This window comes from Propithecus coquereli, unplaced genomic scaffold (genome assembly GCF_000956105.1).
Source record: "Propithecus coquereli isolate 6110/MARCELLA unplaced genomic scaffold, Pcoq_1.0 Scaffold37, whole genome shotgun sequence".
NCBI classification, from domain to species: Eukaryota; Metazoa; Chordata; class Mammalia; order Primates; family Indriidae; genus Propithecus; species Propithecus coquereli.
Genome location: NW_012149396.1, coordinates 8,213,214 through 8,229,036, shown reverse-complemented (window position 1 = coordinate 8,229,036; position 15,823 = coordinate 8,213,214). Strand labels below are relative to the sequence as shown.

At 38.1% G+C, this 15,823-nt stretch overlaps 1 protein-coding gene across 1 annotated transcript; it reads left to right on the top strand.

Annotated features, from left to right (window-relative positions):
* Positions 1 to 456: 456 nt before the first annotated feature.
* Positions 457 to 13,184, top strand: LMAN1 (lectin, mannose-binding, 1). The gene is made up of 10 exons (XM_012651802.1): positions 457 to 842; positions 4,417 to 4,571; positions 4,655 to 4,762; positions 5,508 to 5,569; positions 7,174 to 7,273; positions 9,200 to 9,323; positions 10,744 to 10,802; positions 11,091 to 11,223; positions 12,782 to 12,978; positions 13,110 to 13,184. Exons 1-10 carry the CDS (start codon positions 614 to 616, stop codon positions 13,182 to 13,184), a joined length of 1,242 nt encoding a protein of 413 aa, XP_012507256.1. The 5' UTR covers positions 457 to 613.
* Positions 13,185 to 15,823: the final 2,639 nt, after the last annotated feature.

The following is a 15,823-nucleotide window of genomic DNA, read 5'->3' as shown; positions in this document are numbered from 1 at the left end:
TAGAACCCCTTTATTCAACACCAAGTAAAAGATCCTAAAGCTCTAAGACCCCGTGGATCGCTGGTTCCTAGTTTGAACCTGTAGCACGAGTGGGTGGAGCTCAGTGGGCTGGGACCGTAAGTATTCTTGATTGTGCCTTGTTCTGGAAAGTTCACCGTATGAAAACCAGCCACTGAACAATCGGTGTCACATCAAAAAGAATGTCTTTCTTCTAATACTCCAAAGGTTTATTATGGCCCGGCTCCACAGGTCTTAGGACTCGCTAATCCGCCTCTGTGGTATTTTAACAGGCAGGAGAAAGCCTCCTGCAGGAAGACCCCAGTCCGCCGCTCCCGCACTCGGTGGGAAGCGAAGTTTGGAGCCCCCAACCCCCACCGGAGAGGATGGGCGGAGCAAGCTGGAAGCCCCGCCTCCAGACCCGCCCCCTCCGCGTGGCCAGGCTCCCACATGCTCTGTGCCTGGCGGCCTCCTGGATACCGGACGCTGGGGGGCGGGGCTCACCCCTTGCCCTTGGGATCCCCCCGGCTCCACCAATCAGCGAGCGCCCTGTTGGCCGTCCGCAGCCTCCTGCGCCCCTCCCTCTCCCGCCGGCCTCCGCGTCCCAGAATCCAAGATGGCGGGATCCAGGGGTAGGGGTCCCCAGGCCAGAGCGCGGCCGTTTTTCTGCGTCCTGTTGCTGTCGCTCAGTCGCCTCGTCGGGGGAGATGGCGTGGGAGGAGACCCCGGCGCCGCAGGCACCCCGGCCGCGCAGCCACATCGCCGTTTCGAGTATAAATACAGCTTCAAGGGGCCGCACCTGGTGCAGAGCGACGGGACCGTGCCGTTCTGGGCCCACGCGGGGAGTAAGCCGGGGCAGAGGGCTGGGGGCCCGGGTCCCTCCTCGCCTTCCGTCTCCTCTTCACCTTGTATCCGCCGACACCCAGGAATGCTGAGGGTCCCGTTCCAGCTACCGCATACCATATGCACTGTGAAGGCGACCCTCCCGGCAGTCCCCTCCTCCAGGTCCCCACTGGCCGGCAAGGTTCCCTCCGCCTGGCCCAGAGTCTTCCCCCCACCCAGTCTCTCCACTCTCACCCCCCTCCTGTCTTCTCTTCTTTGATCTCGTCGGTACTTTCCGTTTGATCTAGAGGTATTTTGTTACTTCCTACACTTTCAAGCACTCAGACTCTCTTCCAGGCATCACGTTTCACCCTAACGCCACGTGTCTAAGGGAAATGTCCCCCACCCCCAGCCACCCCAACCTGAGACCTGATCCAGCAGCTTCCCTGCTTCCTTTCCCGCTCCCCCCAACCCCCTCTTTCTTTCGTCTGGTGTTAGCTATGGTTAATGCTGCGATTTGTTCCTGGTGGTTCCAGAGATGGTAGATACTGGTCTTACAGTAATTTTTGCATCTTTGTATGTCAGAAGACGTTCTTAAACTGTTGAAACCCCACCTTAAATTTGCCTCTCAGTGACTTGGTGTGGTCTTTGATCTTTTCTTTTGTATTAACACATTATATAACTCTTGAGGAGAAGGGGCATATTTTTTAGTATTGATTGTTTGTGAACCTGAGACTAGGAACATCTTAAGCCCTTAAAAAAAATTTTTTTTAATTGAAACAATCTCGGATTCAAGTTTTATTCATTCTTCGTGTTAGGCACTCTTACAGATACGAGAGCCTTGCTAGAGCATATGTGAAAGGAAACTTATCTGCACTTTTTAGTGCTGATGTGTCACTGCTGACTAAGGAATCAGCTGTAGCATTGGGCATGTCATAAACTGTTCAGTGACTATCAGATAGATACGCTTTTTGAAACAAGTGGCAAATGCCTTTATATGAGATGAGAAGCTCTGACAATTTAATTCTATCTTTATGTGTAATTAAATAATCATTTATATAAGGCTTGTATACATCATTTTAGATTGTTTAGTGCTTGAAACAAATATTTCTAGAAAGTAATTACTGAATAGAAAGCACACTTTTAGGAAGGGCCATTTCCTTCTAATTAATTTGTAATTAAAAGGTATAAATTTCACTTTGACATAATGACCAGTCAGGTATTTGAAGTAGAGTGCAATTACTTTGTTACTCAGCAGTTATTTATTATATACACAGACAGCAATTGTATATTGCTGGACATTTGTTATCAAAGTGACCTTGTTCTTAATAAACAAGTGATGTAAATGATACAACCACAAGTTTTTGGATTTTTTTGATTTTTGGATGATGATGAATTTTTCATTAGTGGTGTTGGATTTATTCATACTTTTTCACATCTGCACCTCTCCATTGCCTGCCTGTTCTTTCTCTTTTTCTCACACTAACATACACCACGTCAGCAAATTAGGAATATTAATCAACTACTCAAATTAGTTACCTTGACTTTCTTTAGAGAGCCATAACCAGTTATATCTAGTCTGCTGCAGAAATGTCAGATAATGTACTTTAGTGAATTAAAGTTGTGTGGCTAGACTGAATTTGAAATAATGGGATTAGTGTTTTAGCCATGACTTATCTAGCTACTGACTCTGGAATCACTGCTGTGGATATCCCTTGCTTTCATTGTCACTGTAATTTTTACAGTCTCACTATTCTCTTAACTCCGTTGATCACTTTTCCCTTTTCAATTGCCCTGTGATCCATTATTTAAAATAATTTTAAAGTAGAGAAATTTAAAACCTTATTTAAACATAGCCATTTACCTTCACCCCCAAATTAAGACCAAATGTAGGGTGTTTCTCTTTCTTAACTTTCATGTCCTTTTGTACTTTGAGTACACATCCTTAGGTCCATAAGGGCAAAACATGATAAGTTTGTAACCCTTTGTAGCTCTCAGAGCTCTTTGACTTCATTCTCTGATTTGATCCTTAGTAGGCAAGGCAGGTGTTATCTGTTTTACAGATGAAAGAACTGATATTCAGAAAGGTTAAGATTTTTGAAAAAGGTTATGTAGTAAATGTCAGTAAAATTGAACTCAAATCTAGTTCTCCTGATTCTTTGTCTAGTTCTCTTGCCATGATGCCCCCTCCCTCTTTTGAGTGTTTGAAAGTGATGGAGACACTGACTGATCCTACTAAAGTATCTCAACCTTTATTTTTGTCAGGTTTGTTCTACCTGTAAAGTGTTATTACAGTTGTTTTATCTCCCAGCTTGAATGTCAGAACTGGTTAATATCTGAGATAGTGTGCTAGAATTGTTCAAATTTTAGGCTTCATAGGTGCTGTAATAATTATCTAGTGTTAGTCCAATAATAGGCGGAACAGCTAATATTTATTGAAACATTTATATGCACTTATGTAGGCAGGCACTTATATACCTATGAAGGTGTTAGAGAAATGGAGTAATTGCCTAAGATCAAATAGCTAGTAAATAGGGGAGCTGGAACTTGAAACTAGCCTGGACATGCAAACCACCATTTTGGGGTTTACGATTTTCTCTGAGAATCTGCTGAAGCTGAAGAATTGCTTATTGAATTGAAATTCAGTTGACCCTCTCCCTAGAAGAATATATATATGCACAATATTTTGCATATAACTAGTGGGGTATTTATGGAAGTGATCAGCCCCTTCATTTTATAGGTGAACATATGGTGAACCCAAGAGAGTGAGAGAATTATTTGTTCAAAGTCACACAGCTGAACCGAGACTAGGAACAAGTCTCTTGATTCCTAGTGGTATGTTCTTTTCACACTGTTTGAGCTTTCTAACATTTGCAAATTGGTAACAATACATTGCTGTTTTTAAAAATGCAAGTTTTTGAGAGATTTAAAAAGGAATATTATCACAGTCAAATAGTAAATTTGTCTTTTAAGTCATAATTCTCTCCCTCCTGCCCCTTGTCCCTGGAATTTTTAGTGTATGTTTGCAGCTTTATTGATTGATTGCGGAGATATTTCACTGTTTAAAAGATAAGGAAGGTGGGCCGGGCGCAGTGGCTCACGCCTGTAATCCTAGCACTCTGGGAGGCCGAGGCTAGCGGATTGTTTGAACTCAGGAGTTCGAGACCAGCCTGAGCAAGAGTGAGACCCCGTCTCTACTAAAATTGAAAGAAATTAATTGGACAACTAAAAATATATAGAAAAAATTAGCCAGGCGTGGTGGCGCATGCGTGTAGTCCCAGCTACTCGGGAGGCTGAGGCAGGAGGATTGCTTGAGCCCAGGAGTTTGAGGTTGCTGTGAGCTAGGCTGACGCCACGGCACTCTAGCCTGGGCAACACAGTGAGACTCTGTCTCAAAAAAAAAAAAAAGATAAGGAAGGTATTAGCCCTAAACTTTTAAAGTTGAAACTGTCAACATGGAACTTTTTCCTCATAGTTACTGTACAGGTTACTGAGTTAAAATTTGACCTCTGTAGTTATGTGTAGCAGTTTGGAGATGATTTGTTGAGTTTTACCTAATTATAACTGAAAGCTTTTTTTTCCTGATTTCTGTTCTAGATGCTATTCCAAGTTCAGATCAAATTCGAGTAGCACCATCTTTAAAAAGCCAAAGAGGGTCAGTGTGGACAAAGGCTAAAGCAGCCTTTGAGAACTGGGAAGTTGAGGTGACATTTCGAGTGACTGGAAGAGGTCGAATTGGAGCTGATGGCCTGGTATGATCATTTCTTTAACTTAGAAAACGTATATAAATGCATATACTACTAACCTCTAACTGTTCCCTGTTATGTATTTTCAGGCAATTTGGTATACAGAAAATCAAGGTTTGGAGGGCCCTGTGTTTGGATCAGCTGATATGTGGAATGGTGTTGGAATATTTTTTGATTCTTTTGACAATGATGGAAAGGTATATTTATTGTCAGGAGTGTTACCCACTTTCATATATCTGCCAGCAGAGTTAGGCTCTGAGAAATATAGCTTATTTAACACTTTCATTAGTTTGATAGTAGAAAAGTCCCCAAGCTATACGGTACATATGGTAATTAGTTTTATATAGCTGGGAGTTTATCAGTTTAAAGTTACGTGTACACAATTTTTCATAGACCAAGGACATAATGGAGCCCTTACTCTGAGAACTTAACAGTGACCCCACTACCACTACCGCCTTATATGCCTTTAGTCATTTTGATAAGTATGAGTCTTTAGATGTAGGTGCTGAAACCAATAATGTTTAAAAGACTGTAACAGTTTGCTTTCATGAGAACATCCAAGTGCATGACTATTGCTAACTCACATATTTATATCTTTTCACATGTTAATCATTGGTTTTGATCAGGCCAATTTTTCTGATAATCTCTCCTAAAACAGTTAAGAACAAAATGTACTTACTTACTGGAAACATTAACTCGGGGTTTAGCAGCTGTAAGATTGAAGATCTTGTCTCCAGCTGATTGTTTCTCTGCTCATATCCAGAGGTTATTATCAGCAGTTTAAAGGAGAACTCTAATAACTCCTTGAATGCCAAGGCCGTGTTATTTTCAGAGTTTGAGTCCTGGAATCTTAGATATATGAGAGCCCTTGTAGTACATCAAGAATGATCTAGAATTTTTTGATTAAGGGCATTAAAACAAACACATTTTCTTTATTTTTAGAAAAATAATCCTGCTATAGTAATTATAGGCAACAATGGACAAATCCATTATGATCACCAAAAGTAAGTGTTTTTTTACATTATTCCTGATTTCGGCTTCTCTTTGGAAACCTTATGAAATATACAGAGATATATTAAAGTAGATCAGATCTGAACACTTTGCAACTGAAATAAGATTGTTCATTTTCTTGAATTGTATTTTATAACTTGGTGGAAAGGTTTTATTTCGTTCTGTTTTAAAGTTCTTTCTGTTGACCACCTCAGATTTCAAACACAAAATGTATTTTTACTTAACATAAAAGTATATAATACTTTTGAAAGTTTATAGACTGTTCTTGGCTTTCAATGATGCCACTAGTCATGCATTTTCATCTTTATTAAAAGGGATCTTTGGAAAATAAAATTGAACCTTGACCAGACTGATGAGTAAGCAATTTATGCCACCTCATCAAAGCTTAATATTGCTTTATTTAAAGACTCTCAGTGATGGGCTGGGCGTGGTGGCTCACGCCTGTAATCCTAGCTCTCTGGGAGGCCGAGGCAGGCGGATTGTTTGAGCTCAGGATTTCGAAACCAGCCTGAGCAAGAGCGAGACCCCGTCTCTACTAAAATTAGAAAGAAATTAATTGGACAACTAAAAATATATAGAAAAAATTAGCTGGGCATGGTGGCGCATGCCTGTAGTCCCAGCTACTCGGGAGGCTGAGGCAGGAGGATCGCTTGAGCCCAGGAGTTTGAGGTTGCTGTGAGCTAGGATGACGCCATGGCACTCTAGCCCGGGCAACACGGTGAGCCTGTGTCTCAAAAAAAAAAGACTCTCAGTGGTTTACAAAGCTTGTAAATGTTTAACAACAGTCAGCTCTATTTGTGAGTTCCACTTCCATAGATTCAACCAACCATGGATCAAAAGTATTTGGGAAAAAAACCAATAATAGTAGTAATGAAAAAAACCTGTACAGTATAACAACTACTTACTTAGGATTTATATTAGGTGTTATACATTTAAATCTAGAGATGATTTAAAGTATATGGGCGGATGTGCATAGGTTATATGCAAATACTACACCATTTTATATAAGGGACTTCAGCATCCGAGGATTTTGGTATCCACAGGGGTCCTGGAACCAATGCCTTACGGATACTGAGGGACGACTGTATAATATATATGAATTAGGTATGTACAGTTTTGATTTTCACGTGCTCATTGTGGAGGAGTTACTTTTTAACTAATCAGTGAACTGTACGAAAAATTACTTATCCATGTTCCTGTTTACTATTTCTTGCCATTTAGTTTATCACAACTCCCTGTGGAGTTTACTTAAAATACAGGTGCCTAGGCCCCCTCTTGGTTCTGCTTCAGTTGATTTGGGGTGAAATCTAGGAATCTACACTTGAAAGCTCAGTGAGTGATTCTGATTCTGCCTTAGGGTAGAGAACCACTGCCCTAGTCTCACATAAATCGTATAACTTTGCCCTGCCGTCATTGGGGGTTAACTTTCGTTTTCTCGTGTTACCCAGAGTTCTGATAGAAAAACTTTGTGTATTCTGAATAAATGACTTGAAATATCTCAAAACTTTGTCAGACCTGAAATTATTTTAATTTTCCTGAACTTTTAAATATCGAAAAGCTTTCTAAGTGTCTTGTTTTCCTTTCTCTCATACAATAGTGATGGTGCTAATCAGGCTTTAGCGAGTTGCCAGAGGGACTTTCGTAATAAACCCTATCCTGTCCGGGCAAAGATTAGCTATTACCAGAAAACATTGACAGTAAGTAACGTGTACTTAGAGCTAATCGAATAAACAGTATTCTAGTATGACATTCATTTTGAATTCTTGGTAGAAATTAAATGCTTTTAAATTTGGATATTGCTCATATACTCATCTGTTAGAGAACAGAAGTGGCTTCAAAGTCACTTTGTAAGTGATCATCTGTTGTAAACTTTGCCAGTAGGTTTCCATTTAGTCAGTGAATGTTTAAGCACCCTCCTATATAGCACGTGTTATATACATATCTAAGCCTTCGGGATACAAATAAGAGTAAGACAAAGATTACTCTCCCCAGAGGGCTTATAGTCTACTGGAGGAGACTGATTTCTAGCATTACTATGCTGTGTGGTAAATGCTACAACACCCACGTTAGGTCCTCAAATGTTTATTGTATTAGTATTTGCACCCTCAGCTTGTCGCAGTTGTTTCCATGTTAGAGGGAGAAACAATGTAAGGGGAAATTGGTAGCAACAGGTGCTGTTAGTGGAGGAAACATAGTAAAAACAAGAGGTTTCAAACACAATTGTGGCATTTAACAATGGGTTGGAACTATAAGGTGAATAAGGAAAATTATTGATGACCCCATAAAGATGTGTTACTGGCATTAATCAATGGACATTTTGTACCCAGGCCTTGCAATTAGAGTCCTGTCATTCTTCCTAACTCATAGGACAATGACTATGTTTTGACCTTTTTAAAAAATAAATTAGAAATAGTAAAGTCACCTGATGGATTTTTAATTTGTTAATTCAAGGAAAAAATACCAAACACCTGAAAGTTTTTAGTGTTAGAGTTAGAATGTGATTAACTTACCTTCTTTCCAAGACTCAAAGGGAAATATCTTCCTGATTGTTGATTCTAATTTGAAAGACTCTGTAGAGGAGGACCAGTTGTAAATGATATAAACTGAAATAGGAATATTGCTAATTAGAGGAAATAAACTAAATGTTAGGTGTTCTTATTAATTGTTTTAAAGTAATTTTTAGTTCACGTTTTCATCTTATACTATATAGAGATTAACTCTTCATATTGACGGTTATTTTATTCTCTTGCTGAAAATTTGGATGGATTACTATAACATTTCACCTGTGTGACTTAACTGTCCAAAACTTTCACTCTGAAAGCAGTGATAAAAATGCTCTTACTCTGGTGCCATGGACCTGCTCCTTTTGCATCCACTCTGTATCTTAGTGACTCTTATTTAGAGTGGGGTTAGTAATTGGGTTGTTAGAAGGGAAATATATTGAAGAGGCTAAACTACTACTTGACTGGGAATAATAATGAGAAGCGTATTCATGTGTCAGGTGGATTCCTGTGCTTTCTTAGAATTCCAAGATTCTATTAAGAAATGTAGGGTCATAACTTCACATATACATTCTGCAGAGTAGACACTTATGTGTCTTTTTAGTTTTTCCATTTTCTGCCTTTTTTGTCAGTATGACATCTGTCATTTTGGCTCTCTGCTAACCTATGAGTGTCCAGTTACCCCATTAATTTAATAAAGAGGCACTCACTACTCGTTAAGGCAATCTATTCTCAGCCAGCTGTAGATAAAATTGTACACTTAACCTCTTGGTTTTAGCTCTGTCAATGGGATTTCAGAACAAGTCTGATCCCTTTTCTGTTTGAACTATTCAAAAAGATTAATCATGGATCCCTATATTTTCTTGGGAGAAGGTGAGCCGCAGTCTATTTTTGTGGAAAGTGATCAAAATTTTCTTTTTTTAAGCCTTTGACACATAGAGGGGCAAAAAAATATTTTCTTAAGTAAAATATTTTATTGTGTAATGACAGTGAGGTTATTTAAAATCACTCTTTATAATAATGAAGCAAGAATATGAATAGTATTGGTCATAAAATTGAATAACTGAAATGCATATTATCAATGTCTTTTATAAAAGTTATGGCTATGGTATGTCTTTCTAGGTAATGATCAATAATGGCTTTACACCAGACAAAAATGATTATGAATTTTGCGCCAAAGTGGAAAACATGATTATCCCTGCACAAGGACATTTTGGAATATCTGCTGCAACTGGAGGTCTTGCAGGTATATCTTTTAATATTAAAAGTTCATGAATTGAGTTTTATTGGGAATGGTATATTTTAGGAATATGTAAACTTTTTACTTTTAGCCTTTTAAGACTAGTTGGAACCTTCCACTCATCTGCTATGCCCATCTTTTGTTCTGTTGAGACTGCTAATCTTATGTTGTTCTGCAGGTTTACAATTAGCTGGGGCTACATACAAGTATGTAATTAGAGCATCAGTTTGGGTGCTGTTTAGTGAAGGAGACATTTAAAGTTGAGCCTATAAAAGATTAATTGCCAAGTGTTTTAGGCTCCCAAGAGTTGTCACATAACATATCAACAAATTTGGCAACCTGAAGAAATGTTATTTGGGGACCAGACTTTAAACAAAAATATACTGATTGTTACCATTTTTTTCCACATGTGTTGATAAACGAAGTTGTCATTCAGCATTAATACTATTTTGTGTTTATATGGTACATTGTAGTTTTAAGTATTTTCAAATATATGGATTGTTCTTTACAATCTTGGGAGGGAGGGAGGAGAGATCGTGTTTTCCATATTTTCAGATGAGTTTGCCAAATCCTCGATGGAAGGAGTTTCTCAAGATCACATGGCCAATAATGTTAGCCCACAGGTTTTCCTCCAGTTACCTAATCTACACTGTATTATTATAATTTTATTTTCTTAACCTGTCTACAATTGTAGATCTTCATAAGAGTGGCAGAAAGCATAAAGATTGCTGTATACTTGAAAGTAATTGCTCTTGTGTTGTAGATGTGACTAACTGGGATTGGTATCTTAGTTCAGTGTTAGAGGGTTTGATGTGCTGAGTCCCTGCTTTCAGCTTAAACAGCTTGCAATTAATTTGATTTTTATATGATTTTAGATAAAATTATTAATATCTTCCATGTAAGAGAAACAAATATGAAAGTAAGGCAAAAAGTGGTATGGAGTAGGGGCAGGTAGGGGATTAAAAAAAAAAAAAAAAGTGGTATGTGCTGTAAGAAAGGTTGAGAGACAGATAGGCACAGGAAATACATGGAGAGCAGGATTTTGTCTCGTTTGTCTGGGACATTATCCATGAAGGAGATTTATGGGAAAATGTGGGAGGATCTTGGTACCAAGATTAGGAGTTTGGACTTGTTTTGACCCTTCATTTGTTTGTTCATCACTTATTAAATGTCTATTATATGTTAAACACTGCTAACTGTTCTGATTTAGGGTTTAAGAAAGTGAATTTTAGATTCTGTGTAATGTAAAGCTTTCTGATGAATTGTTTCTAAGCTCACAGAGCACAATTGCCTTTACCAAATTAGAGCTAATTTTTGCTATTTCTGTTATTGATTATTTTTTAAAGCAATAAATATAAAGTACACTTACAACTATAAAAATAATCTTTCATGGAACTTTTTCAGACTTTTTTTTTTTAATTTGTAGATGACCATGATGTCCTTTCTTTTCTGACTTTCCAGTTGACTGAACCTGGAAAAGAGCCGGTAAGTATACACATTTTTTTCAAAAAATTTATCAGTTTAATGGTTTTGCCCTGTGGCCAGAAATTTGAAAGGTTAACTTAGGTTTGGATCTTGTTTCTGCCAGTTACTGCTGTATGACCTTGAACAAGTTAAAAGAGTAAATTGGCTATGATATCAGAAAGGAATGATGTTTTTTTTGTTAACCTCTCAGCTAGTGGTAGAATAGTTAAAATGAGAAAAAGAACATATTTGGGGTATCTTACTGGTTTTTTTATCTTTTTATGATCTATTCATAAACTCCAAAAAAAGCCTACACCAGATAAAGAAATTTCAGAAAAAGAAAAAGAAAAGTATCAGGAGGAATTTGAGCACTTTCAACAAGAATTGGATAAAAAAAAAGAGGAATTCCAGAAGGGCCACCCTGACCTCCAAGGGCAACCTGGTGAGTTGTGGCGAAGCCAACTGCAGTGCAGCAGCAGGGGTCGTGGCTTACGGATGATTGTGTCTGTATGTTGCCCAGCTCTGCGGTCCCCAAGTCCCGGGCCGAGGCCCAGTACCAGTCCGTGGCCTGTTAGGAAACAGGCCGCATATCACCTCCCGAGTTCGACACCACCTCTCCGCAACCCACACCACTACCCCACCTCGGTTTGTGGAAAAATTGTCTTCCATGAAACCGGTCCCTGGTACCAAAAAGATTGAGAGAACTGCTGTGCTCATCTCTGCCTCTGAACTGTCAGATTACAAGTAATTGCTGGAAACAATTTATGAGCAAATCTTTAGTCTTTAAGGGTCTGGAGATTGGCATTTTTACCAGTAAGAGTGTGGCTTAGTGATGCATGAAGTAAAGAGTACCATGGTTATGTGGATGAACAGGGAAACCACTAGAGTGGAAGGTGTGTGAGGACAGAGGTGTAATTTGCTGTGTTCACTGCTATGCCCCCTAAACCTAAACGAAACAAAACCCAAACCAGTGCTGACCTAGTATTGAAGCTCAGTAATTATTTGGTGAAAGAAATCATTGAAGGTTTATGTTTCTGCTTTTAGTGGCACACAGTTACCTTACAGCATAGGGATAATACTTGAAAAGCATCAAAACTATTGTGAGAGTAATGTGAAGTGCTATCTACTCCTCCTCCCCTTACTACTCAATAGAATCTTGGACTGTAAAGGTTGCAAATTGTAAAATACTCATCTAAGCCAATGTAATTAAGAACTTAAGTGTGCTAATGTCAAAAGTAAAACATATTAAGGCCAAGTAGAAGGACTTTATATTATCTACCAGCTTTTTTACCTGGGTCATTCCCCACCAGCGTAAATGATCAAAGTTGTATTTAATAAAGCCTGGGTCTAGCATTTGAACACTGGGTGTAGTATGCAGTTCTCTTAATGATCAATAGTATTATTCAGACTTAATGAAGTTAAAAATGAAATATAAATGTAATTCTTCTTTTGAATTTGTTTTAAACATCATCACATGTGATTTGTGATTATGTCCTGAAGCTGATTGTATTAAGTGTTTTAAAGAGTATAGTTAGGTAAATTTTGGCAAATGTGTATACCCATTTAACCATCACTGATCTGTGTAACCAGATCAGTATACGGAACACTTCTGCCACCCCAGAAAGTTCCTTCATGCCTCCCTCAAGTCAATCCCCCTCTCCACAGAGCCCATCACTGTTTTGATTTCTATCACTGTAGATTGGTTCTGCGTATTCATATACATAGAATCACATAGTATATATGAAAGAGAAAAATTATTTTTAAATGAAAAAAATCAGACCTAATTTATAACAAGTGGTTCACCAGAAATGGCAAAAACAAATAGTAATTGAATCTTGATTGAATTAATTATGTGCATGTTTACTATTTGGGAGATTATACCACTATGATGATAATGTTCTAATTTTGGTATATATCGGCACTTTGGTCACTTATGGTATTTCGAAAACTACATATGTGTAGGTGATCCTAATAATTTTAATTTGTGATTTCCTCTTCAGCGGATGAAATATTTGAGAGTATAGGAGATCGTGAGCTAAGACAAGTCTTTGAAGGACAGAATCGTATTCATCTTGAAATCAAGCAGCTGAACCGGCAGTTAGATATGATTCTTGATGAACAGAGAAGATATGTCTCTTCCTTGACGGAGGAGATCTCTAAAAGAGGAGGAGCAGGAACCCCCGGGCAGCGTGGGCAGGTGAGCTTTCCAAATACGCAGGTATGCCTTAGCTAGCCTTAGATGGAGGGGAACAGAAAAGAAAGGCTGCTGTGCTGTGTGCTCATGGGATGCGGGTTACTGAGCTTGCTGGTCGTCATGTTTTCCTCCAGATCACTCAGCAAGAACTGGACACTGTTGTGAAAACTCAGCATGAGATTCTGAGACAAGTAAATGAAATGAAGTAAGTATAGAAAAGGTAGTGTCTTGAGTGTTATGTGATATCTTTATCCTAAATTTGTGACTTCTCTAGGTGTGCACGCACTGTATTGTAAGATTCCTGCATGAGGTTAAGAATTACATTCTGGATTCTTTTTACAAATAGGGGAATACAAATACAGCAACCTTTAATACTTAGAAACTACAAACACGTCTAAATTTTTAAACCGTTCAAAGCTGGAAAAGAAAAAATGCTTTTATCATCTTTGAAAAGAATAGGAGGTTTGTATAGTTATTTGACAGAATCAAGTGTGTTCTTAGATTAATGAAATACAAAAAGGATATGAAATAATATATAACAACTGCATGAAAAATACAAGGGGAATAAGCATGTGTAGCATTAGGACTATAATACAAGCAGACTTGATGCAGGGAATTCTTTTGATGGAATGAAACCATTTTGAAGGAAATATGTCTAACTGCCTCTTTTTCATTCCCATCTTGTACTTCAAGAGAGCTGGACAAGGAGCAGAGGGGAGATACTGTGTCCTTGGAACGCTGGATGATAAATTTCTAATGAGAATGATTCACTTATACAGATAATTAACAGCTTTCAATGCCCAGAGCAGAGAAAACAAGCCAAAGTATCCCATTTCTATGATAAGCATAACTTAAGAGCACTGTCCCAATTGATATAACCCTTGACAAGGTCAAAGGGAGCTCTTCAGAACTAGAAAATTCAACAGGGTTAGATTAAACGGAAGATGGTAATACCTGATGTCTGGAGATTAAAGGCACTTAACTTGTAACTGCAAATTTGTATTTATTCAATTTTACTCTTCGGCATTTTAAAAAATCTTCAAATTGTGAACTCATGATTGAAATATTTATGATGCTAAATAAATAGAATCCTTTGAGAGATAGGCTGGATCATGTACTATAACATTTTAAAAATTTGTTTTATTTTGATCCAATTTTAGACTTCAGAAGCTGGAAAAATAGTACAGAAAGTTTCTGTATATTCCTCACCCATCTTCCTTTAATGTTAACGTCTTACATAACCATAGTAAAATTAATATTGATATAATTTGATCAACTTAAACTAATGGACCTATTCTAATTTCACCAGTTTTTCCACCAAGGCCTTTTTTCTGTTGCAGCATCCTATCTGCGATCACACATTGCATTTAGTTATTATTTTTCTTTAGATTTCTGCCATCTGAAAGAATTCATCTTTCCTTGTCTTTCCTGACCTTGACACTTAGCATGAGCACTAATCACTTGTTTGGTCAGATGCCTTCTGATTTGGGTTTGTCTGGCATTTACTCATGATTGGATGGAAGTTCTGCCTTTTGACGAGAATACAACAGTGCATCATGTTCATGGTGTCAGTATGTCTTATTACTAGTGATACACAGAAGTGGAGGGAATGGTACTGTGAACTTATGCATACCCAGGAGTCAGCTGCTGAATGTAAACATTTTGCTAGTACAATCTTACTTTGTCTCCCTCACCAAAAAATCCCAAGACTTGAAGATAATTCATGATATAAATGTTAATACATAAACTATTTGCCATTTATAGAGCTTTTTAAGTACTCCTAGGTAGAATAACTTGGTATTTTCAGTTAAGTTGAAATTCATATTTATTATTTTATTTATTACTGTTAATCTGTCATCCCTTAGTATTTCGAGTTTTCCCTATGTTGAGGACACTCTGCCACCCCAGCTGCCCAGTTTGATTAAAGAAAAAAAAGGGTGGCTAAACAACGATTTACTACAATGCTTAAAAACCTAAGTGGTTGACGTATTGGTGTGAGAGCCATGGAGTAGCAATAATGTTTTTCTGTTATGTTAGTTGGTGAATGTGATGAAGTATCCGTATATATGTTTTAAATCCTGCATTAGAATGTTCAGAGTAGGCGGATGGCACAGGGGGCAGCAGGCTTTCTGTTTCTCATATAAATGAACAAACCAGTTCTGCTTCCCAGAGAACCCTGGGGGGTTCAGAGAAAGAGAAAAGTCTGCCCTTACCTGTGTGTTCTCCATTCTTAGGGCACTTTCCTCCACAGTGCGGACAGCCATACCCTTCTGGAGAGGGCTTCATTTTTGGACATGATTTTCAACCCGGTCTTTTAGTTATCAATCAAAAACACATTTTCTTTGTCATCCTCATTTACATTTATTTAATGCTTATGGTCATTTGTGACCATTTGAGTGTATTTCAGCATATGGAATCAGGAAATAATAGATTTCAGCTTCATGCTGTGAAGAGAGATTGTGTTTTTACAAGACATAATGTTGTTTACTGGGTGTTAATAATCACTAATTAATAAACATATCTAGACTTCTAAAATGTTGCAGTTTGAGGAATAAAAATGTCAAGTGTTTAAAGTACGAAGTGCAATAGTATTTTCTATCGTCGTTTCATAAAATAATTAAGTTACATGAAGCAAAATGTCATTGTGCAACACAGGTCATAGCCCAAATGCTTAATACATGGCCTTTGTTTCTGTTTTTCTGCTCTCAAAAATGCTATTTCTAAACATATTGTTCTGATATGTACCTGGACATGTAGTCTATATGTCAGTAATCTTACAGGAACCTTCAAGATGAGGGATTTTATTCTGTCTTAATCTCATACTAATTGTGGTCAGTCTCTTCTCTTT